This window comes from Antedon mediterranea, chromosome 9 (genome assembly GCF_964355755.1).
Source record: "Antedon mediterranea chromosome 9, ecAntMedi1.1, whole genome shotgun sequence".
NCBI classification, from domain to species: Eukaryota; Metazoa; Echinodermata; class Crinoidea; order Comatulida; family Antedonidae; genus Antedon; species Antedon mediterranea.
In genome coordinates, this window is record NC_092678.1 from 9,653,501 (window position 1) to 9,677,613 (window position 24,113).

Below are 24,113 nucleotides of genomic sequence, written 5' to 3' on the forward strand. Positions count from 1 at the left end.
AAATGTCAGGCCAAAACAAGTGGACCTTTTTTAAAATCAGAAACAAAGTTGCATGGCATTATTTTTCATTGATTGATCATTAATTTCATATAAATAGACTATTATCAGCTCTTCAGTTATCTACTGGTTTGTGGCGTAACGGGTAATACCCAGGTTTGAGTGCTTTCAGTAGCGGGTTCCAACCTCTAGGGATATTGCTTTTTTTTTTCTTATTGAAAATAAATTTTTTTTTTTTAAAATGAGATATTTTTTAGGGTTCTAAATGTCAGGCCTAAACAAATGGATTTTTTTTTAAATCAGAAACAAAGTTGCGTGGCATTATTTTTCATCGATTGATAATTCATTTCATATAAATAGACTATTACCAGCTCTTCAGTCATCTACTGGTTTCTGGCGTAACGAGTAATGCTCAGGTTTGAGTGCTCTGAGTAGTGGGTCGAACCTCTAGGGATACTTTTTTTCTTTTTTTTTTAAATTGAAAATAAATATGGTTTTTGAAAGTGAGATATTTTGAGGGTTTTAAATGTCAAGCCTAACCAAGTGGACCTTTTTTTAAAATCAGAAACAAAGTTGCATAACATCATTTTACATTGATGGATCATTCATTTCATATAAATAGACTGTTATCAGCTCTTCAGTCATCTACTGGTTTGTGGCGTAACCGGTAGTGCTCAGATTTGAGTTCTCGCAGTAGTGGGTTCGAACCTCTACGAATATTTTTATTCTTTTTTTTTTAATTGAAAATAAATATTGTTTTTGAAAGTGAGATATTTTTAGGGTTGTAAATGTCAGGCCTAAACAAGTGGACCTTTTTTAAAATCAGAAACAAAGTTACATGGCATTATTTTTCATTGATTTATTATTTATTTCATATAAATAGAGTATTATCAGCTCTTCAGTCATCTACTGGTTTGTGGCGTAACGGGTAATGCTCAGGTTTGAGTGCTCTGAGTAGTGGGTCGAACCTCTAGGGATATTTTTTTCTTTTTTTTTAAATTGAAAATAAATATGGTTTTTGAAAGTGATATATTTTGAGGGTTGTAAATATCAGGCCTAAACAAATGGACCTTTTTTAAAATCAGAAACATAGTTGCATGGCATTATTTTTCATTGATTTATTATTCATTTCATATAAATAGAGTATTATCAGCTCTTCAGTCATCTACTGGTTTGTGGCGTAACGGGTAAAGCTCAAGTTTGATTGCTCTCACTAGTGGGTTCGAACCTCTACAGATATTTTGTTGCTTTTTTTTTTTTTATTTAAAATAAATATTGTTTTTGAAAGTGAGATATTTTGAGGGTTGTAAATATCAGGCCTAAACAAGTGAACCTTTTTTAAAATCAGAAACAAAGTTGCATTGCATTATTTTTCATTGATTTATTATTAATTTCTTATAAATAGAGTATTATCAGCTCTTCAGTCATCTACTGGTTTGAGGCGTAACGGGTAATGCTCAGGTTTGAGTTCTCGCAGTAGTGGGTTCGAACCTCTACGAATATTTTTTTTTTTTTTTTTTTTATTGAAAATAAATATTGTTTTTGAAAGTGAGATATTTTGAGGGTTGTAAATGTCAGGCCTAAACAAGTGGACCTTTTTTAAAATCAGAAACAAAGTTGTATCGCATTATTTTTCATTGATTTATTATTTATTTCATATAAATAGAGTATTATCAGCTCTTCAGTCATCTACTAGTTTGTGGCGTAACGGGTAATGCTCAAGTTTGAGTGCTCTCACTAGTGGGTTCGAACCTCTACGGATATTTTGTTTCTTTTTTTTTTTATTTAAAATAAATATTGTTTTTGAAAGTGAGATATTTTGAGGGTTGTAAATGTCAGGCCTAAACAAGTGAACCTTTTTTAAAATCAGAAGCAAAGTTGCATGGCATTATTTTTCATTGATTTATTATTAATTTCATATAAATAGAGTATTATCAGCTCTTCAGTCATCTACTGGTTTGAGGCGTAACGGGTAATGCTCAGGTTTGAGTTCTCGCAGTAGTGGGTTCGAACCTCTACGAATATTTTTTTTCTTTTTTTTTTTTTATTTAAAAAAATATTGTTTTTGAAAGTGAGATATTTTGAGGGTTGTAAATGTCAGGCCTAAACAAGTGGACCTTTTTTAAAATCAGAAACAAAGTTGCATGGCATTATTTTTATTGATTGATCATTCATTTCATATAAATAGACTATTATCAGCTCTTCAGTTATCTACTGGTTTGTGCCGTAACGGGTAATGCTCAAGTTTGAGTGCTCTCACTAGTGGGTTCGAACCTCTACGGAAATTTTTTTTTTTTTTTTTAAATAAATATTGTTTTTGAAAGTGAGATATTTTGAGGGTTGTAAATGTCAGGCCTAAACAAGTGAACCTTTTTTAAAATCAGAAACAAAGTTGCATGGCATTATTTTTCATTGATTTATTATTAATTTCATATAATTAGAGTATTATCAGCTCTTCAGTCATCTACTGGTTTGAGGCGTAACGGGTAATGCTCAGGTTTGAGTTCTCGCAGTAGTGGGTTCGAACCTCTACGAATATTTTTTTTCTTTTTTTTTCTTTTTGAAAAAAATATTGTTTTTGAAAGTGAGATATTTTGAGGGTTGTAAATGTCAGGCCTAAACAAGTGGACCTTTTTTAAAATCAGAAACAAAGTTGCATGGCATTATTTTTCATTGATTGATCATTAATTTCATATAAATAGACTATTATCAACTCTTCAGTTATCTACTGGTTTGTGGCGTGACGGGTAATACCCAGGTTTGAGTGCTCTCAGTAGCGGGTTCCAACCTCTAGGGATATTGCTTTTTTTTTTCTTATTGAAAATAAATATTTTTTTTGAAAATGAGATATTTTTTAGGGTTGTGAATGTCAGGCCTAAACAAATGGATATTTTTTAAAATCAGAAATAAAGTTGCATGGCATTATTTTTCATTGATTGATCATTCATTTCATATAAATAGACTATTATCAGCTCTTCAGTCATCTATTGGTTTGTGGCGTAACGGGTAATGCTCAGGTTTGAGTGCTCTGAGTAGTGGGTCGAACCTCTAGGGATATTTTTTTTCTTTTTTTTTTAAATTTAAAATAAATATGGATTTTGAAAGTGAGATATTTTGAGGGTTGTAAATGTCAGGCCTAAACAAGTGGACCTTTTTTAAAATCAGAAACAAAGTTGCATGGCATTATTTTTCATTGATTTATTATTTATTTCATATAAATAGAGTATTATCAGCTCTTCAGTCATCTACTGGTTTGTGGCGTAACGGGTAATGTTCAGGTTTGAGTTCTCGCAGTGGTGGGTTCGAACCTCTACGAATATTTTTTTTCTTTTTTTTTTTTTTTTAAATAAATATGGTTTTTGAAAGTGAGATATTTTGAGGGTTGTAAATGTCAGGCCTAAACAAGTGGACCTTTTTTAAAATCAGAAACAAAGTTGCATGGCATTATTTTTCATTGATTTATTATTAATTTCATATAAATAGAGTATTATCAGCTCTTCAGTCATCTACTGGTTTGAGGAGTAACGGGTAATGCTCAGGTTTGAGTTCTCGCAGTAGTGGGTTCGAACCTCTACGAATATTTTTTTTCTTTTTTTTTTTATTGAAAAAAATATTGTTTTTGAAAGTGAGATATTTTGAGGGTTGTAAATGTCAGGCCTAAACAAGTGGACCTTTTTAAAATCAGAAACAAAGTTGCATGGCATTATTTTTCATTGATTTATTATTAGTTTCATATAAATAGAGTATTATCAGCCCTTCAGTCATCTACTGGTTTGAGGCGTAACGGGTAATGCTCAGGTTTGAGTTCTCGCAGTAGTGGGTTCGAACCTCTAGGGATATTGCTTTTTTTTTTCTTATTGAAAATAAATATTTTTTTTGAAAATGAGATATTTTTTAGGGTTGTGAATGTCAGGCCTAAACAAATTGATATTTTTTAAAATCAGAAATAAAGTTGCATGGCATTATTTTTCATTGATTGATCATTCATTTCATATAAATAGACTATTATCAGCTCTTCAGTCATCTATTGGTTTGTGGCGTAACGGGTAATGCTCAGGTTTGAGTGCTCTGAGTAGTGGGTCGAACCTCTAGGGATATTTTTTTTCTTTTTTTTTTAAATTTAAAATAAATATGGATTTTGAAAGTGAGATATTTTGAGGGTTGTAAATGTCAGGCCTAAACAAGTGGACCTTTTTTAAAATCAGAAACAAAGTTGCATGGCATTATTTTTCATTGATTTATTATTTATTCATATAAATAGAGTATTGTCAGCTCTTCAGTCATCTACTGGTTTGTGGCGTAACGGGTAATGCTCAAGTTTGAGTGCTCTCACTTGTGGGTTCGAACCTCTACGGATATTTTGTTTCTTTTTTTTTTTTTTATTTAAAATAAATATTGTTTTTGAAAGTGAGATGTTTTGAGGGTTGTAAATGTCAGGCCTAAACAAGTGAACCTTTTTTAAAATCAGAAACAAAGTTGCATGGCATTATTTTTCATTGATTTATTATTAGTTTCATATAAATAGAGTATTATCAGCTCTTCAGTCACCTACTGGTTTGAGGCGTAACGGGTAATGCTCAGGTTTGAGTTCTCGCAGTAGTGGGTTCGAACCTCTACGAATATTTTGTTTCTTTTTTTTTATTGAAAATAATATTATTTTTGAAAGTGAGATATTTTGAGGGTTGTAAATGTCAGGCCTAAACAAGTGAACCTTTTTTTAAAATCAGAAACTAAGTTGCATGGCATTATTTTTCATTGATTGATAATTAATTTCATATAAATAGACTATTATCAGCTCTTCAGGTATCTACTGGTTTGTGGCGTAACGGGTAATACCCAGGATTGAGTGCTCTCAGTCGCGGGTTCCAACCTGTAAGGATATTTTTTTTTTAATTGAAAATAAATATTGTTTTTGAAAGTGAGATATTTTGAGGGTTGTAAATGTCAGGCCTAAACAAGTGAACATTTTTTTCAATCAGAAACAAAGTTGCATGGCATTATTTTTCATTGATTGATCATTCATTTCATATATATAGACTATTATCAGCTCCTCAGTCATCTACTGGTTTGTGGCGTAACGGGTAATGCTCAGGTTTGAGTGCTCTCAGTAGTGTGTTCGAACCTATACGGGTATTTTTTTTCTTTATTTTTTAATTGAAAATAAATATTGTTTTTGAAAGTGAGATATTTTGAGGGTTGCAACTGTCAGGCCTAAACAAGTGAACCTTTTTTAAAATCAGAAACAAAGTTGCATGGCATTATTTTTCATTGATTTATTATTCATTTCATATAAATAAAGTATTATCAGCTCTTCAGTCATCTACTGTTTGAGGCGCAACGGGTAATGCTCAAGTTTGAGTGCTCGCAGTAGTGGGTTCGAACCTCTAGGGATATTTCTTTTCTTTTTTTTTTTATTGAAAATAAATATTTTTTTTGAAAGTGAGATATTTCGAGGGTTGTAAATGTCAGGCCTAAACAAGTGGACCTTTTTTAAAATCAGAAACAAAGTTGCATGGCATTATTTTTCATTGATTTATTATTTATTTCATATAAATAGAGTATTATCAGCTCTTCAGTCATCTACTGGTTTGTGGCGTAACGGGTAATGCTCAAGTTTGAGTGCTCTCACTAGTGGGTTCGAACCTCTACGGATATTTTGTTTCTTTTTTTTTTTATTTAAAATAAATATTGTTTTTGAAAGTGAGATATTTTGAGGGTTGTAAATGTCAGGCCTAAACAAGTGAACCTTTTTTAAAATCAGAAACAAAGTTGCATGGTATTATTTTTCATTGATTTATTATTAATTTCATATAAATAGAGTATTATCAGCTCTTCAGTCATCTACTGGTTTGAGGCGTAACGGGTAATGCTCAGGTTTGAGTTCTCGCAGTAGTGGGTTCGAACCTCTAGGGATATTGCTTTTTTTTTTCTTATTGAAAATAAATATTTTTTTTGAAAATGAGATATTTTTTAGGGTTGTGAATGTCAGGCCTAAACAAATGGATATTTTTTAAAATCAGAAATAAAGTTGCATGGCATTATTTTTCATTGATTGATCATTCATTTCATATAAATAGACTATTATCAGCTCTTCAGTCATCTACTGGTTTGTGGCGTAACGGGTAATGCTCAGGTTTGAGTGCTCTGAGTAGTGGGTCGAACCTCTAGGGATATTTTTTTTTCTTTTTTTTTTAAATTGAAAATAAATATGGATTTTGAAAGTGAGATATTTTGAGGGTTGTAAATGTCAGGCCTAAACAAGTGGACCTTTTTTAAAATCAGAAACAAAGTTGCATGACATTATTTTTCATTGATTTATTATTTATTTCATATAAATAGAGTATCGTCAGCTCTTCAGTCATCTACTGGTTTGTGGCGTAACGGGTAATGCTCAAGTTTGAGTGCTCTCACTAGTGGGTTCGAACCTCTACGGATATTTTGTTTCTTTTTTTTTTTTTTATTTAAAATAAATATTGTTTTTGAAAGTGAGATGTTTTGAGGGTTGTAAATGTCAGGCCTAAACAAGTGAACCTTTTTTAAAATCAGAAACAAAGTTGCATGGCATTATTTTTCATTGATTTATTATTAGTTTCATATAAATAGAGTATTATCAGCTCTTCAGTCATCTACTGGTTTGAGGCGTAACGGGTAATGCTCAGGTTTGAGTTCTCGCAGTAGTGGGTTCGAACCTCTAGGGATATTGCTTTTTTTTTTCTTATTGAAAATAAATATTGTTTTTGAAAGTGAGATATTTTTAGGGTTGTAAATGTCAGGCCTAAACAAGTGAACCTTTTTTTAAATCAGAAACAAAGTTGCATGGCCTTATTTTTCATTGATTGATCATTCATTTCATATAAATAGACTATTATCAGCTCTTCAGTCATCTACTGGTTTGTGGCGTAACGGGTAATGCTCAGGTTTGAGTGCTCTGAGTAGTGGGTCGAACCTCTAGGGATATTTTTTTTCTTTTTTTTTTAAATTAAGAATAAATATGGATTTTGAAAGTGAGATATTTTGAGGGTTGTAAATGTCAGGCCTAAACAAGTGGACCTTTTTTAAAATCAGAAACAAAGTTGCATGGCATTATTTTTCATTGATTTATTATTTATTTCATATAAATAGAGTATTGTCAGCTCTTCAGTCATCTACTGGTTTGTGGCGTAACGGGTAATGCTCAAGTTTGAGTGCTCTCACTAGTGGGTTCGAACCTCTACGGGTATTTTGTTTCTTTTTTTTTTTATTGAAAATAAATGTTGTTTTTGAAAGTGAGATATTTTTAGGGTTGTAAATGTCAGGCCTAAACAAGTGAACCTTTTTTAAAATCAGAAACAAAGTTGCATGGCATTATTTTTCATTGATTTATTATTAATTTCATATAAATAGAGTATTATCAGCTCTTCAGTCATCTACTGGTTTGAGGCGTAACGGGTAATGCTCAGGTTTGAGTTCTCGCAGTAGTGGGTTCGAACCTCTACGAATATTTTTTTTCTTTTTTTTTTTTTATTGAAAAAAATATTGTTTTTGAAAGTGAGATATTTTGAGGGTTGTAAATGTCAGGCCAAAACAAGTGGACCTTTTTTAAAATCAGAAACAAAGTTGCATGGCATTATTTTTCATTGATTGATCATTAATTTCATATAAATAGACTATTATCAGCTCTTCAGTTATCTACTGGTTTGTGGCGTAACGGGTAATACCCAGGTTTGAGTGCTTTCAGTAGCGGGTTCCAACCTCTAGGGATATTGCTTTTTTTTTTCTTATTGAAAATAAATTTTTTTTTTTTGAAAATGAGATATTTTTTAGGGTTCTAAATGTCAGGCCTAAACAAATGGATTTTTTTTTAAATCAGAAACAAAGTTGCGTGGCATTATTTTTCATCGATTGATAATTCATTTCATATAAATAGACTATTACTAGCTCTTCAGTCATCTACTGGTTTCTGGCGTAACGAGTAATGCTCAGGTTTGAGTGCTCTGAGTAGTGGGTCGAACCTCTAGGGATACTTTTTTTCTTTTTTTTTTAAATTGAAAATAAATATGGTTTTTGAAAGTGAGATATTTTGAGGGTTGTAAATGTCAGGCCTAAACAAGTGGACCTTTTTTAAAATCAGAAACAAAGTTGCATGGCATTATTTTTCATTGATTGATAATTCATTTCATATAAATAGACTATTATCAGCTCTTCAGTCATCTACTGGTTTGTGGCGTAACGAGTAATGCTCAGGTTTGAGTGCTCTGAGTAGTGGGTCGAACCTCAAGGGATACTTTTTTTCTTTTTTTTTTAAATTGAAAATAAATATGGTTTTTGAAAGTGAGATATTTTGAGGGTTTTAAATGTCAAGCCTAACCAAGTGGACCTTTTTTTAAAATCAGAAACAAAGTTGCATAACATCATTTTACATTGATGGATCATTCATTTCATATAAATAGACTGTTATCAGCTCTTCAGTCATCTACTGGTTTGTGGCGTAACCGGTAGTGCTCAGATTTGAGTTCTCGCAGTAGTGGGTTCGAACCTCTACGAATATTTTTATTCTTTTTTTTTTAATTGAAAATAAATATTGTTTTTGAAAGTGAGATATTTTTAGGGTTGTAAATGTCAGGCCTAAACAAGTGGACCTTTTTTAAAATCAGAAACAAAGTTACATGGCATTATTTTTCATTGATTTATTATTTATTTCATATAAATAGAGTATTATCAGCTCTTCAGTCATCTACTGGTTTGTGGCGTAACGGGTAAAGCTCAAGTTTGATTGCTCTCACTAGTGGGTTCGAACCTCTACGGATATTTTGTTGCTTTTTTTTTTTTTATTTAAAATAAATATTGTTTTTGAAAGTGAGATATTTTGAGGGTTGTAAATATCAGGCCTAAACAAGTGAACCTTTTTTAAAATCAGAAACAAAGTTGCATTGCATTATTTTTCATTGATTTATTATTAATTTCTTATAAATAGAGTATTATCAGCTCTTCAGTCATCTACTGGTTTGAGGCGTAACGGGTAATGCTCAGGTTTGAGTTCTCGCAGTAGTGGGTTCGAACCTCTACGAATATTTTTTTTTTTTTTTTTTTTATTGAAAATAAATATTGTTTTTGAAAGTGAGATATTTTGAGGGTTGTAAATGTCAGGCCTAAACAAGTGGACCTTTTTTAAAATCAGAAACAAAGTTGTATGGCATTATTTTTCATTGATTTATTATTTATTTCATATAAATAGAGTATTATCAGCTCTTCAGTCATCTACTAGTTTGTGGCGTAACGGGTAATGCTCAAGTTTGAGTGCTCTCACTAGTGGGTTCGAACCTCTACGGATATTTTGTTTCTTTTTTTTTTTTATTTAAAATAAATATTGTTTTTGAAAGTGAGATATTTTGAGGGTTGTAAATGTCAGGCCTAAACAAGTGAACCTTTTTTAAAATCAGAAGCAAAGTTGCATGGCATTATTTTTCATTGATTTATTATTAATTTCATATAAATAGAGTATTATCAGCTCTTCAGTCATCTACTGGTTTGAGGCGTAACGGGTAATGCTCAGGTTTGAGTTCTCGCAGTAGTGGGTTCGAACCTCTACGAATATTTTTTTTTTTTTTTTTTTTTATTTAAAAAAATATTGTTTTTGAAAGTGAGATATTTTGAGGGTTGTAAATGTCAGGCCTAAACAAGTGGACCTTTTTTAAAATCAGAAACAAAGTTGCATGGCATTATTTTTATTGATTGATCATTCATTTCATATAAATAGACTATTATCAGCTCTTCAGTTATCTACTGGTTTGTGCCGTAACGGGTAATGCTCAAGTTTGAGTGCTCTCACTAGTGGGTTCGAACCTCTACGGATATTTTTTTTTTTTTTTTTATAAATAAATATTGTTTTTGAAAGTGAGATATTTTGCGGGTTGTAAATATCAGGCCTAAACAAGTGAACCTTTTTTAAAATCAGAAACAAAGTTGCATTGCATTATTTTTCATTGATTTATTATTAATTTCATATAAATAGAGTATTATCAGCTCTTCAGTCATCTACTGGTTTGAGGCGTAACGGGTAATGCTCAGGTTTGAGTTCTCGCAGTAGTGGGTTCGAACCTCTACGAATATTTTTTTTTTTTTTTTTTTTTTATTGAAAATAAATATTGTTTTTGAAAGTGAGATATTTTGAGGGTTGTAAATGTCAGGCCTAAACAAGTGGACCTTTTTTAAAATCAGAAACAAAGTTGTATGGCATTATTTTTCATTGATTTATTATTTATTTCATATAAATAGAGTATTATCAGCTCTTCAGTCATCTACTAGTTTGTGGCGTAACGGGTAATGCTCAAGTTTGAGTGCTCTCACTAGTGGGTTCGAACCTCTACGGATATTTTGTTTCTTTTTTTTTTTTATTTAAAATAAATATTGTTTTTGAAAGTGAGATATTTTGAGGGTTGTAAATGTCAGGCCTAAACAAGTGAACCTTTTTTAAAATCAGAAGCAAAGTTGCATGGCATTATTTTTCATTGATTTATTATTAATTTCATATAAATAGAGTATTATCAGCTCTTCAGTCATCTACTGGTTTGAGGCGTAACGGGTAATGCTCAGGTTTGAGTTCTCGCAGTAGTGGGTTCGAACCTCTACGAATATTTGTTTTCTTTTTTTTTTTTTATTTAAAAAAATATTTTTTTTGAAAGTGAGATATTTTGAGGGTTGTAAATGTCAGGCCTAAACAAGTGGACCTTTTTTAAAATCAGAAACAAAGTTGCATGGCATTATTTTTTATTGATTGATCATTCATTTCATATAAATAGACTATTATCAGCTCTTCAGTTATCTACTGGTTTGTGCCGTAACGGGTAATGCTCAAGTTTGAGTGCTCTCACTAGTGGGTTCGAACCTCTACGGATATTTTTTTTTTTTTTTTTTTAAATAAATATTGTTTTTGAAAGTGAGATATTTTGAGGGTTGTAAATGTCAGGCCTAAACAAGTGAACCTTTTTTAAAATCAGAAACAAAGTTGCATGGCATTATTTTTCATTGATTTATTATTAATTTCATATAATTAGAGTATTATCAGCTCTTCAGTCATCTACTGGTTTGAGGCGTAACGGGTAATGCTCAGGTTTGAGTTCTCGCAGTAGTGGGTTCGAACCTCTACGAATATTTTTTTTCTTTTTTTTTCTTATTGAAAAAAATATTGTTTTTGAAAGTGAGATATTTTGAGGGTTGTAAATGTCAGGCCTAAACAAGTGGACCTTTTTTAAAATCAGAAACAAAGTTGCATGGCACTATTTTTCATTGATTGATCATTAATTTCATATAAATAGACTATTATCAACTCTTCAGTTATCTACTGGTTTGTGGCGTAACGGGTAATACCCAGGTTTGAGTGCTCTCAGTAGCGGGTTCCAACCTCTAGGGATATTGCTTTTTTTTTTCTTATTGAAAATAAATATTTTTTTTGAAAATGAGATATTTTTTAGGGTTGTAAATGTCAGGCCTAAACAAATGGATCTTTTTTAAAATCAGAAACAAAGTTGCATGGCATTATTTTTCATTGATTGATAATTCATTTCATATAAATAGACTATTACCAGCTCTTCAGTCATCTACTGGTTTGTGGCGTAACGAGTAATGCTCAGGCTTGAGTGCTCTGAGTAGTGGGTCGAACCTCTAGGGATACTTTTTTTCTTTTTTTTTACATTGAAAATAAATATTGTTTTTGAAAGTGAGATATTTTGAGGGTTGTAAATATCAGGCCTAAACAAGTGAACCTTTTTTAAAATCAGAAACAAAGTTGCATTGCATTATTTTTCATTGATTTATTATTAATTTCATATAAATAGAGTATTATCAGCTCTTCAGTCATCTACTGGTTTGAGGCATAACGGGTAATGCTCAGGTTTGAGTTCTCGCAGTAGTGGGTTCGAACCTCTACGAATATTTTTTTTTTTTTTTTTTTTTATTGAAAATAAATATTGTTTTTGAAAGTGAGATATTTTGAGGGTTGTAAATGTCAGGCCTAAACAAGTGGACCTTTTTTAAAATCAGAAACAAAGTTGTATGGCATTATTTTTCATTGATTTATTATTTATTTCATATAAATAGAGTATTATCAGCTCTTCAGTCATCTACTAGTTTGTGGCGTAACGGGTAATGCTCAAGTTTGAGTGCTCTCACTAGTGGGTTCGAACTTCTACGGATATTTTGTTTCTTTTTTTTTTTTTATTTAAAATAAATATTTTTTTTGAAAGTGAGATATTTTGAGGGTTGTAAATGTCAGGCCTAAACAAGTGAACCTTTTTTAAAATCAGAAGCAAAGTTGCATGGCATTATTTTTCATTGATTTATTATTAATTTCATATAAATAGAGTATTATCAGCTCTTCAGTCATCTACTGGTTTGAGGCGTAACGGGTAATGCTCAGGTTTGAGTTCTCGCAGTAGTGGGTTCGAACCTCTACGAATATTTGTTTTTTTTTTTTTTTTATTTAAAAAAATATTGTTTTTGAAAGTGAGATATTTTGAGGGTTGTAAATGTCAGGCCTAAACAAGTGGACCTTTTTTAAAATCAGAAACAAAGTTGCATGGCATTATTTTTTATTGATTGATCATTCATTTCATATAAATAGACTATTATCAGCTCTTCAGTTATCTACTGGTTTGTGCCGTAACGGGTAATGCTCAAGTTTGAGTGCTCTCACTAGTGGGTTCGAACCTCTACGGATATTTTTTTTTTTTTTTTTTTAAATAAATATTGTTTTTGAAAGTGAGATATTTTGAGGGTTGTAAATGTCAGGCCTAAACAAGTGAACCTTTTTTAAAATCAGAAACAAAGTTGCATGGCATTATTTTTCATTGATTTATTATTAATTTCATATAATTAGAGTATTATCAGCTCTTCAGTCATCTACTGGTTTGAGGCGTAACGGGTAATGCTCAGGTTTGAGTTCTCGCAGTAGTGGGTTCGAACCTCTACGAATATTTTTTTTCTTTTTTTTTTTTATTGAAAAAAATATTGTTTTTGAAAGTGAGATATTTTGAGGGTTGTAAATGTCAGGCCTAAACAAGTGGACCTTTTTTAAAATCAGAAACAAAGTTGCATGGCATTATTTTTCATTGATTGATCATTAATTTCATATAAATAGACTATTATCAACTCTTCAGTTATCTACTGGTTTGTTGCGTAACGGGTAATACCCAGGTTTGAGTGCTCTCAGTAGCGGGTTCCAACCTCTAGGGATATTGCTTTTTTTTTTCTTATTGAAAATAAATATTTTTTTTTGAAAATGAGATATTTTTTAGGGTTGTAAATGTCAGGCCTAAACAAATGGATTTTTTTTAAAATCAGAAACAAAGTTGCATGGCATTATTTTTCATTGATTGATCATTCATTTCATATAAATAGACTATTATCAGCTCTTCAGTCATCTACTGGTTTGTGCCGTAACGGGTAATGCTCAGGTTTGAGTGCTCTGAGTAGTGGGTCGAACCTCAAGGGATATTTTTTTTCTTTTTTTTTAAATTGAAAATAAATATGGTTTTCGAAAGTGAGATATTTTGAGGGTTTTAAATGTCAAGCCTAACCAAGTGGACCTTTTTTTAAAATCAGAAACAAAGTTGCATAACATCATTTTACATTGATGGATCATTCATTTCATATAAATAGACTGTTATCAGCTCTTCAGTCATCTACTGGTTTGTGGCGTAACCGATAGTGCTCAGGTTTGAGTGCTCAGGTTTGAGTTCTCGCAGTAGTGGGTTCGAACCTCTACGAATATTTTTTTTCTTTTTTTTTTAATTGAAAATAAATATTGTTTTTGAAAGTGAGATATTTTGAGAGTTGTAAATGTCAGGCCTAAACAAGTGGACCTTTTTTAAAATCAGAAACAAAGTTGCATGGCATTATTTTTCATTGATTGATCATTCATTTCATATAAATGGACTATTATCAGCTCCGCAGTCATCTACTGGTTTGTGGCGTAACGGATAATGCTCAGGTTTGAGTGCTCTGAGTAGTGGGTCGAACCTCTAGGGATATTTTTTTTCTTTCTTTTTTAAATTGAAAATAAATATGGTTTTTGAAAGTGAGATATTTTGAGGGTTGTAAATATCAGGCCTAAACAAGTGGACCTTTTTTACAATCAGAAACAAAGTTGCATGGCATTATTTTTCATTGATTTATTATTTATTTCATATAAATAGAGTATTATCAGCTCTTCAGTCATCTACTGGTTTGTGGCGTAGCGGGTAATGCTCAAGTTTGAGTGCTCTCACTAGTGGGTTCGAACCTCTACTGATATTTTATTTATTTATTTTTTTAATTGAAAAAATATTGTTTTTGAAAGTGAGATATTTTGAGGGTTGTAAATGTCAGGCCTAAACAAGTCAACATTTTTTTCAATCAGAAACAAAGTTGCATGGCATTATTTTTCATTGATTGATCATTCATTTCATATATATAGACTATTATCAGCTCCTCAGTCATCTACTGGTTTGTGGCGTAACGTGTAATGCTCAGATTTGAGTGCTCTCAGTAGTGGGTTCGAACCTATACGGGTATTTTTTTTTCTTTTTTTTTTAATTGAAAATAAATATTGTTTTTGAAAGTGAGATATTTTGAGGGTTGCAACTGTCAGGCCTAAACAAGTGAACCTTTTTTAAAATCAGAAACAAAGTTGCATGGCATTATTTTTCATTGATTGATCATCCATTTCATATAAATAGACTATTATCAGCTCTTCAGTCATAAAATGGTTTGCGGCGAACGGGTAATGCTCAGGTTTGAGTGATTTCAATAGTGGGTTCGAACTTCTAGGGATATTTTTTTTTTTTTTTTTTTATTTGAAAATAAATATTTTTTTTGAAGGTGAGATATTTTGAGGGTTGTAAATGACAGGCCTAAACAAATGAACCTTTTTTAAAATCAGAAACAAAGTTGCATGGCATTATTTTTCATTGATTTATTATTTATTTCATATAAATAGAGTATTATCAGCTCTTCAGTCATCTACTGGTTTGTGGCGTAGCGGGTAATGCTCAAGTTTGAGTGCTCTCACTAGTGGGTTCGAACCTCTACTGATATTTTATTTCTTTTTTTTTTTTAATTGAAAAAATATTGTTTTTGAAAGTGAGATATTTTGAGGGTTGTAAATGTCAGGCCAAAACAAGTGAACCTTTTTTAAAATCAGAAACAAAGTTGCATGGCATTATTTTTCATTGATTGATCATTCATTTCATATAAATAGACTATTATCAGCTCCTCAGTCACCTACTGGTTGGTGGCGTAACGGATAATGCTCAGGTTTGAGTTCTCTCAGTAGTGGGTTCGAACCTCTAGGGATTTTTTTTTTTAAATTGAAAATAAATATTGTTTTTGAAAGTGAGATATTTTTAGGGTTGTAAATGTCAGGCCTAAACAAGTGAACCTTTTTTTAAATCAGAAACAAAGTTGCATGGCATTATTTTTCATTGATTGATCATTCATTTCATATAAATAGACTATTATCAGCTCTTCAGTCATCTACTGGTTTGTGGCGTAACGGGTAATGCTCAGTTTTGAGTGCTCTGAGTAGTGGGTCGAACCTCTAGGGATATTTTTTTTCTTTTTTTTTTAAATTGAAAATAAATATGGTTTTTGAAAGTGAGATATTTTGAGGGTTGTAAATGTCAGGCCTAAACAAGTGGACCTTTTTTAAAATCAGAAACAAAGTTGCATGGCATTATTTTTCATTGATTGATCATTCATTTCATATAAATAGACTATTATCAGCTCTTCAGTCATCTACTGGTTTGTGGCGTAACGGGTAATGCTCAGGTTTGAGTGCTCTGAGTAGTGGGTCGAACCTCTAGGGATATTTTTTTTCTTTTTTTTTTAATTGAAAATAAATATGGTTTTTGAAAGTGAGATATTTTGAGGGTTGTAAATATCAAGCCTAAACAAGTGGACCTTTTTTAAAATCAGAAACAAAGTTTCATGGCATTATTTTTCATTGATTGATCATTCATTTCATATAAATAGACTATTATCAGCTCTTCAGTCATCTACTGGTTTGTGGCGTAACGGGTAATGCTCAAGTTTGAGTGCTCTCACTAGTGGGTTCGAACCTCTACGGATATTTTGTTTCTTTTTTTTTTTTTATTTAAAATAAATATTGTTTTTGAAAGTGAGATGTTTTGAGGGTTGTAAATGTCAGGCCTAAACAAGTGAACCTTTTTTAAAATCAGAAACAAAGTTTCATGGAATTATTTTTCATTGATTTATTATTAGTTTCATATAAATAGAGTATTATCAGCTCTTCAGTCATCTACTGGTTTGAGGCGTAACGGGTAATGCTCAGGTTTGAGTTCTCGCAGTAGTGGGTTCGAACCTCTACGGATATTTTTTTTCTTTTTTTTTTTTATTGAAAAAAATATTGTTTTTGAAAGTGAGATATTTTGAGGGTTGTAAATGTCAGGCCTAAACAAGTGGACCTTTTTTAAAATCAGAAACAAAGTTGCATGGCATTATTTTTCATTGATTTATTATTTATTTCATATAAATAGAGTATTATCAGCTCTTCAGTCATCTACTGGTTTGTTGCGTAACGGGTAATGCTCAAGTTTGAGTGCTCTCACTAGTGGGTTCGAACCTCTACGGATATTTTGTTTCTTTTTTTTTTTATTTAAAATAAATATTGTTTTTGAAAGTGAGATATTTTGAGGGTTGTAAATGTCAGGCCTAAACAAGTGAACCTTTTTTAAAATCAGAAACAAAGTTGCATGGCATTATTTTTCATTGATTTATTATTCATTTCATATAAATAGAGCATTATCAGCTCTTCAGTCATCTACTGGTTTGAGGCGTAACGGGTAATGCTCAAGTTTGAGTGCTCGCAGTAGTGGGTTCGAACCTCTAGGGATATTTCTTTTCTTTTTTTTTTTATTGAAAATAAATATTTTTTTTGAAGGTGAGATATTTTGAGGGTTGTAAATGACAGGCCTAAACAAATGAACCTTTTTTAAAATCAGAAACAAAGTTGCATTGCATTGTCGTGGTACGTGAGACCATGCCCGGATTGATTTGGAAGTTTTCTCCCCGGGTATCAAGCGTGCGAGGCTTGGCTCAAATGAATGCAATATCAAGACCAACAGAAAGACAACAAGTTGTTGATTGCCGTTATCAGACCATTGATTTATTATTAATTTCATATAAATAGAGTATTATCAGCTCTTCAGTCATCTACTGGTTTGAGGCGTAACGGGTAATGCTCAGGTTTGAGTTCTCGCAGTAGTGGGTTCGAACCTCTACGAATATTTTTTTTTCTTTTTTTTTTAATTGAAAATAAATATTGTTTTTGAAAGTGACATATTTTGAGGGTTGTAAATGTCAGGCCTAAACAAGTGGACCTTTTTTAAAATCAGAAACAAAGTTGCATGGCATTATTTTTCATTGATTGATCATTCATTTCATATAAATAGACTATTATCAGCTCCGCAGTCATCTACTGGTTTGTGGCGTAACGGATAATGCTCAGGTTTGAGTGCTTTCAGTAGTGGGTTCGAACCTCTAGGGATTTTTTTTTTTTAAATTGAAAATAAATATTGTTTTTGAAAGTGAGATATTTTGAGGTTTGTAAATGTCAGGCCTAAACAAGTGGACCTTTTTTAAAATCAGAAACAAAGTTGCATGGCATTATTTTTCATTGGTTGATCATCCATTTCATATAAATAGACTATTATCAGCTCTTCAGTTATATACTGGTTTGCGGCGTAACGGGTAATGCTCAGTTTTGAGGGATTTCAATAGTGGGTTCGAACTTCTAGGGATATTTTTTTTTTTTTTTTTATTTGAAAATAAATATTGTTTTTGAAAGTGAGATATTTTGAGGGTTGTAAATGTAAGGCCTAAACAAGTGAACATTTTTTTCAATCAGAAACAAAGTTGCATGGCATTATTTTTCATTGATTTATTATTCATTTCATATAAATAGAGTATTATCAGCTCTTCAGTCATCTACTGGTTTGAGGCGTAACGGGTAATGCTCAGGTTTGAGTGCTCTCAGTAGTGGGTTCGAACCTATACGGGTATTTTTTTTCTTTTTTTTTAAATTGAAAATAAATATTGTTTTTGAAAGTGAGATATTTTGAGGGTTGCAACTGTCAGGCCTAAACAAGTGAACCTTTTTTAAAATCAGAAACAAAGTTGCATGGCATTATTTTTCATTGATTGATCATCTATTTCATATAAATAGACTATTATCAGCTCTTCAGTCATATACTGGTTTGCGGCGTAACGGGTAATGCTCAGGTTTGAGTGATTTCAATAGTGGGTTCGAACTTCTAGGGATATTTTTTTTTCTTTTTTTTTTTATTTGAAAATAAATATTGTTTTTGAAAGTGAGATATTTTTATGGTTTTAAATGTCAAGCCTAATCAAGTGGACCTTTTTTTAAAATCAGAAACAAAGTTGCATAACATGTAATAAATTACCATTCCCTAACATATAGAGTAACATAGTATTTACATGAACATTCTAGAATAAGATGTTTTGATTTAAGAAACCATGTATAATTAATAAGAACAATCAAGAACATTCCAGAAGTGCTATTAATAGAAACTGTAATCATGTAATAATGAGAAGTATAAAGAATGATCTAGAAGGATAGGAGCATCTTGTATATAAAGGGATGTAAACTATTGTAAGGTTGTTGGATTAGAGGTTGGATTAGAGGTTGGATGTTATATTGTAAAGTCATTGTGAAGCTGTTGTTTAAAGTGCTTACTGGATTGTTAAAAGTTGAAGTTGATTGAAATTAAAGCTTTGTTTTTGAGTTATTTTACAACTTTGTGGATTTTGTGTGTATACTTTTATGTCACAAGGGAGTTCCTAAAGTATTTTCAACCGCTCGGAAACATACGTGAGAGGAGTTCGTGACATAATTTGGTGGCAGCGGTTATTTCGATCTACTGTTCGACTTAACTGTGTATTTATCTACTGTTGGGATATTTTGTGGTAGCAGTTTGATCTACTGTATTTTGCCATAGATTGGTGGCTGTTTTAGGATCAACTGTACTTTATTGATATTTTGAGGAAGCGGTACTTACGATACTGTGATATTTTACGGAAGCCGTGGTGCTACGTTTTGTTTAATCGTAAGTACACAAACATTGTTTAAAGAACAGTAGATTATTTTATTTGGAACAGTAGACTTGTGAACGTCTCGGTAACTACGATTAACTAGTAACAAGACCCTCATCCAGATTTAAAATATGGCTGATAAACAATCAACAACAAGATCCGGTAGAGAATACAGCGGCGGCGATGAATCTGATTCTGAGGTAGAATCGGTTCAGTCAATACAACCTGAACAACAGGCAGAAGAGTCTGGACCAACCAGTGGACATAACCCTACAGGGGCTGACTCATCTTCAAAAGATGTTTTGTTGTTGATGCAGCAGCAAATGCAGCAGCAAATGCAGCAGCAAATGCAGCAGCAAATGCAACAACAGAATCTTATGATGCAGCAGATGATGGAACAACAAGAACGTTTACGCAAAGAAGATATGGAAAGACAAGAACGTTTACGTAGGGAAGATATGGAGAAACAGCAAGCATTAGTAATGGCGTTAATGGACAAGCAAAAGGACAGTGAGGAGAAACGATTAAAAGACATAATGAGATTGAAGGAAGTTCAGATTGCAAAACTTTCTGATAGTGATGATATTGAAAATTATCTCACTACGTTTGAACGTATTGCTAACACCTATGAGTGGCGAAAAGAACACTGGGTAGTAAAACTAATACCTCATTTGACAGGCAAAGCAAGAGCAGCCTATGCATCACTACCAGTGACAGAAAGTAACCAGTACGACATAGTGAAGAAAGCAATATTACAAAGGTATGACATAACTGAAGAGACATATAGGCAAAGGTTTAGGTCAATTAAAAAGAAAAGTGAAGAAAGTTATAGAGAAATGTATGTTAGGTTAAAAGATTTATTTACTAAGTGGGCTAGGCCTGCTGAAAAAAGCAAAGATGATTTAGCTGAAATTGTTATTTTAGAGCAATTAATAGATATTATGCCCACAGGGGTACAAATTTGGGTTAAAGAACATAAACCAGATTCTGGATTAAATGCTGCAGAATTAGCAGATAATTATTTTCAAGCTAGAAAAGGTATCGATTTTGAGAAAAAGTTTCAAAATAGAAAACACGAAAATAGAAACAACCAGGAGAAAACAGTGAAAGGCACTCCTGAAGTTGACAGTAAGGGTAATAATAATCCCCCTGATAACTTTCATAAATCACATTCTGACGCTAGACAACCTCTCGTTTGTAGACGGTGCAAAAAAGTAGGCCACATAGAACGATTTTGTCGAAGTAAGGATGGCTTTTTGTCGACAAAGACAGATACTGTTTCAAAACCATGTACACCTTACGTTTGTAGAGGCCTAGTTGAAGGATGTGATTGTGAAATTTTGATAGACTCTGGATGTGATATGACACTTGTTCATTCTGATTTAGTAGCGGCTAAGAAAATTAATCGCGCGGAGCAAGCTAAAATTACATGCAGGTGCGTCCATGACCATGTCCAAGCCTATCCTACTGCATTCGTCAATATTAAGGTTAATAACGAAGACCATAATTTGTTGGTTGGCGTTTGCAGCGATTTACCAAGAGATGTAATTCTTGGTAGGGACTTTCCTAAATTTGGAGACTTATTAGGGAAGGGGGATAAGAATCATGATAGGCATAGTTTTGTTGCCACTAGAGATCATGCTAGAAAAGAGAAACTAAGAGAGGAAAACGAATTAAATTCGGAAAAAGCTTCTGGGGTTATTTCACATCAGTTAGATGATGTGGTTAATTTTCAAGAAGAATTTGGACATTTAGATGGCCAACTACTCAGTAACAACCCTCCCAAGGAAAAAGTTCATAAAACCAGAAGTGAGAAACGAAAAGTTAGGAAAGAGTTTGCAAAAACAAAGGAAGTTCAATCTAGCCAAGATAGTGAATTAGACATTTTAGATATTGGCAGAGATAAAATTAAGGATTATCAGGTTAAGGATAGAACTTTAATTTCACTTCGAGAACAGATGTTAGTACAGAAAGATGATGACACTATAAAGATAGTCTATAAGGATGGAATTTTATTTAGGCTGGTTTTCACTAAACACCAGACAGAACCAATAGAGCAATTAGTGGTTCCATACCCTTGCCGTAATAGTGTATTGAAAGTCTCACATGATATTCCTTTGGCAGGTCATTTAGGTAGGAAAAAGACATTAGATAGGATAAAGCAGAGATTCTTTTGGCCTGGTATTAGAAAGGATGTGACCGAATATTGCAACACTTGTGAAAATTGCCAGAAAACTTCAAAGTATAAAACTAAATTGAAGGCCCCGATGATTCCTATGCCAATAATCAGTGAACCATTCCGCCGAATCACTATGGACATTGTTGGTCCACTAGCACGGAGTAAGACAGGAAATAAATATGTCTTGGTTATATGTGATTATGCAACTCGATATCCGGAGGCTATCCCACTGAGAAGTATTGAAGCTCCAAAGATAGCGGATGAGTTGATTAAATTATTTTCCAGGGTAGGGGTACCAACAGAAATTTTAACCGATCAAGGTTCTAACTTTACCTCTAAGTTGTTGAGTCAAATTTATAAGTTACTTTCAATTAAGGGCTTGACTACTTCTCCCTACCATCCACAAACCGATGGATTAGTGGAAAGATTTAATGGCACCCTTAAGGCTATGATTAGAAAATTTGTTCAGGATGATCCCCGAGAATGGGATAAATTGCTTCCGTACCTATTATTTGCTTATAGGGAGGTACCGCAGGAGTCAACTGGGTTCTCTCCATTTGAATTATTGTATGGTTGGAAGGTACGAGGTCCACTTGATATAATGAAAGAAATGTGGACAGGCACGGTGACAGGTCCTCAAAGTGTGGTTTCCAACGTTGTTAAAATGAGAGATAGGTTAACTTCAATGAAAGATCTAGTCCAGGAAAACATTGAACTATCCCAAACAAGGCAAAAACAAAAATATGATCAGAAATCTGTTTGTAGAGAATTTAGTCCAGGTGATGAAGTCCTATTACTCTTACCATCTAGTAACGATGCATTAGAGGCAAAATGGCAAGGTCCTTACAAGGTTTTAAGGAAACTAGGTCCAGTAAACTATGAGGTGGAAACTAATGATAAACGGAAAAAGTCAAAAGTCTACCACATAAATCTTTTAAAACAATTTCATCGTAGAACTATTGAGGTTATGCTGGCTATAAATGATGTAACTGGACAAGACGAGGGTCAGGATAAGGACATTTCTTGGTCAAATATTTCTAGTTCCAATTTAACCTTAGATTCTGGTGAAGGATTAGATGAATCTCAGCTTTCAGATTTAGCGGAGGTGTTTTCTGAATTTGACTCAGTGTTACAGGACAAGCCAGGGAAAACTACTGTAATAAAGCATGATATTGAAATGAACCTAGGGGTACACCCAGTTAGATTAAGAGCTTATCCAATTCCTCAGGCTAAGTTAGGCAAAGTAAAAGAAGAGATAGAATCTATGTTGGAACTTGGGGTAATAGAAGAGTCTCACAGTCCCTGGTCCTCTCCTTATATCATGGTACCAAAGCCGGACGGTACAGCTCGCTTTTGCGTAAATTACAAAAAAGTGAATAGCTTGAGCAAGTTTGATGCATATCCAATGCCTCGAATAGATGAAATAATAGGCAGGGTTGGTCCTGCTAAATTTATAACAAAGTTAGATTTATGTAAAGGTTACTGGCAGGTTCCGTTAACTGAACGGTCAAAACCATATACTGCTTTTTCAACACCAATGGGTTTGTACCAATTTAAGTATTTACCATTTGGCTTGCATGGGGCTCCTGCAACGTTTCAAAGAATGATGGATCAACTGTTGCGCAAGAAAGAATCTTATGCAGCAGCTTATATGGATGATCTGGTAATATTTAGTCCAGACTGGGAAAGTCATATCCATCATCTTAGGGACATTTTTCGGACCCTCAAGCAAGCTAATCTGACAGTCAAACCTGCAAAATGTAGTTTCGCACATAGTAAAGTGCATTATTTAGGGTATGTAGTTGGAGAGGGAATGATACGTCCTCAAAAGACTAAGGTAGAAGCGGTAGTACAATGGGAAAAACCTAAAACTAAGAAGGATGTTAAATCTTTTCTTGGCCTGACAGGATACTACCGAAAGTTTATTCCTAATTATGCTGACATTGCAGCACCTCTAACTGATCTGACGGGGAAAAAACATCCAGATAAAATCAAATGGACGCCTGAGTGCGAAGATGCACTTGTAAAGTTAAAACAGGCGTTATGTTCAGACCCTGTGTTACGAAACCCAGATTTTAATGCAGAGTTTATACTGCAAACAGATGCTTCAGATCGAGGGTTAGGTGCAGTACTTAGTCAACTAGGTCCTGATGGTACTGACCATCCAGTATTGTATCTTAGTCGTAAGATGTTCCCAAGAGAACAGAATTATGCAACTATAAAGAAAGAGTGTTTAGCTATAAAATGGGCTGTCGAAAGTCTGCGATATTATCTACTAGGCAGAAAATTTAAGATAGTTACTGACCATCAACCACTCAAATGGTTGGTTGAAATGAAAGAGACAAACAAAAGACTAACTAGATGGAGTCTTGATTTACAACCTTATTGCTTTACTGTTGTACATAGAAGGGGTATTTCTAATGGTAATGCTGACGGATTGTCACGAAAACCATTAACTTAAAGCAAGGGTTACTTTACAAATAGACAAAATAGGTTTTAATGTTTATAAGTTACTTGTTTCTTACATTTTGTTTGTAATGAGAATTTGGTTTTCACGTAATGTAGTTTGAATTTATATTCATATATTAAACAGGGTTTCTAGGTCGAAAATGATATATTTGCCACGTCCGTGTATACTTGCCCCTCAAAACTCCAAGAAAGAGTTTTGAGCTCAGAAAGAGGGGGGAGTGTAATAAATTACCATTCCCTAACATATAGAGTAACATAGTATTTACATGAACATTCTAGAATAAGATGTTTTGATTTAAGAAACCATGTATAATTAATAAGAACAATCAAGAACATTCCAGAAGTGCTATTAATAGAAACTGTAATCATGTAATAATGAGAA

General features: G+C 32.7%; 1 protein-coding gene across 1 annotated transcript; it reads left to right on the top strand.

The window, feature by feature from the left end:
- Positions 1-19,214: 19,214 nt before the first annotated feature.
- Positions 19,215-23,723, top strand: LOC140058154 (uncharacterized). The gene is made up of 2 exons (XM_072103711.1): positions 19,215-19,843; positions 19,931-23,723. The coding sequence occupies exons 1-2, from the start codon at positions 19,215-19,217 to the stop codon at positions 23,721-23,723; spliced, it is 4,422 nt and encodes a 1,473-aa protein (XP_071959812.1).
- The last annotated feature ends 390 nt before the right edge of the window (positions 23,724-24,113 follow it).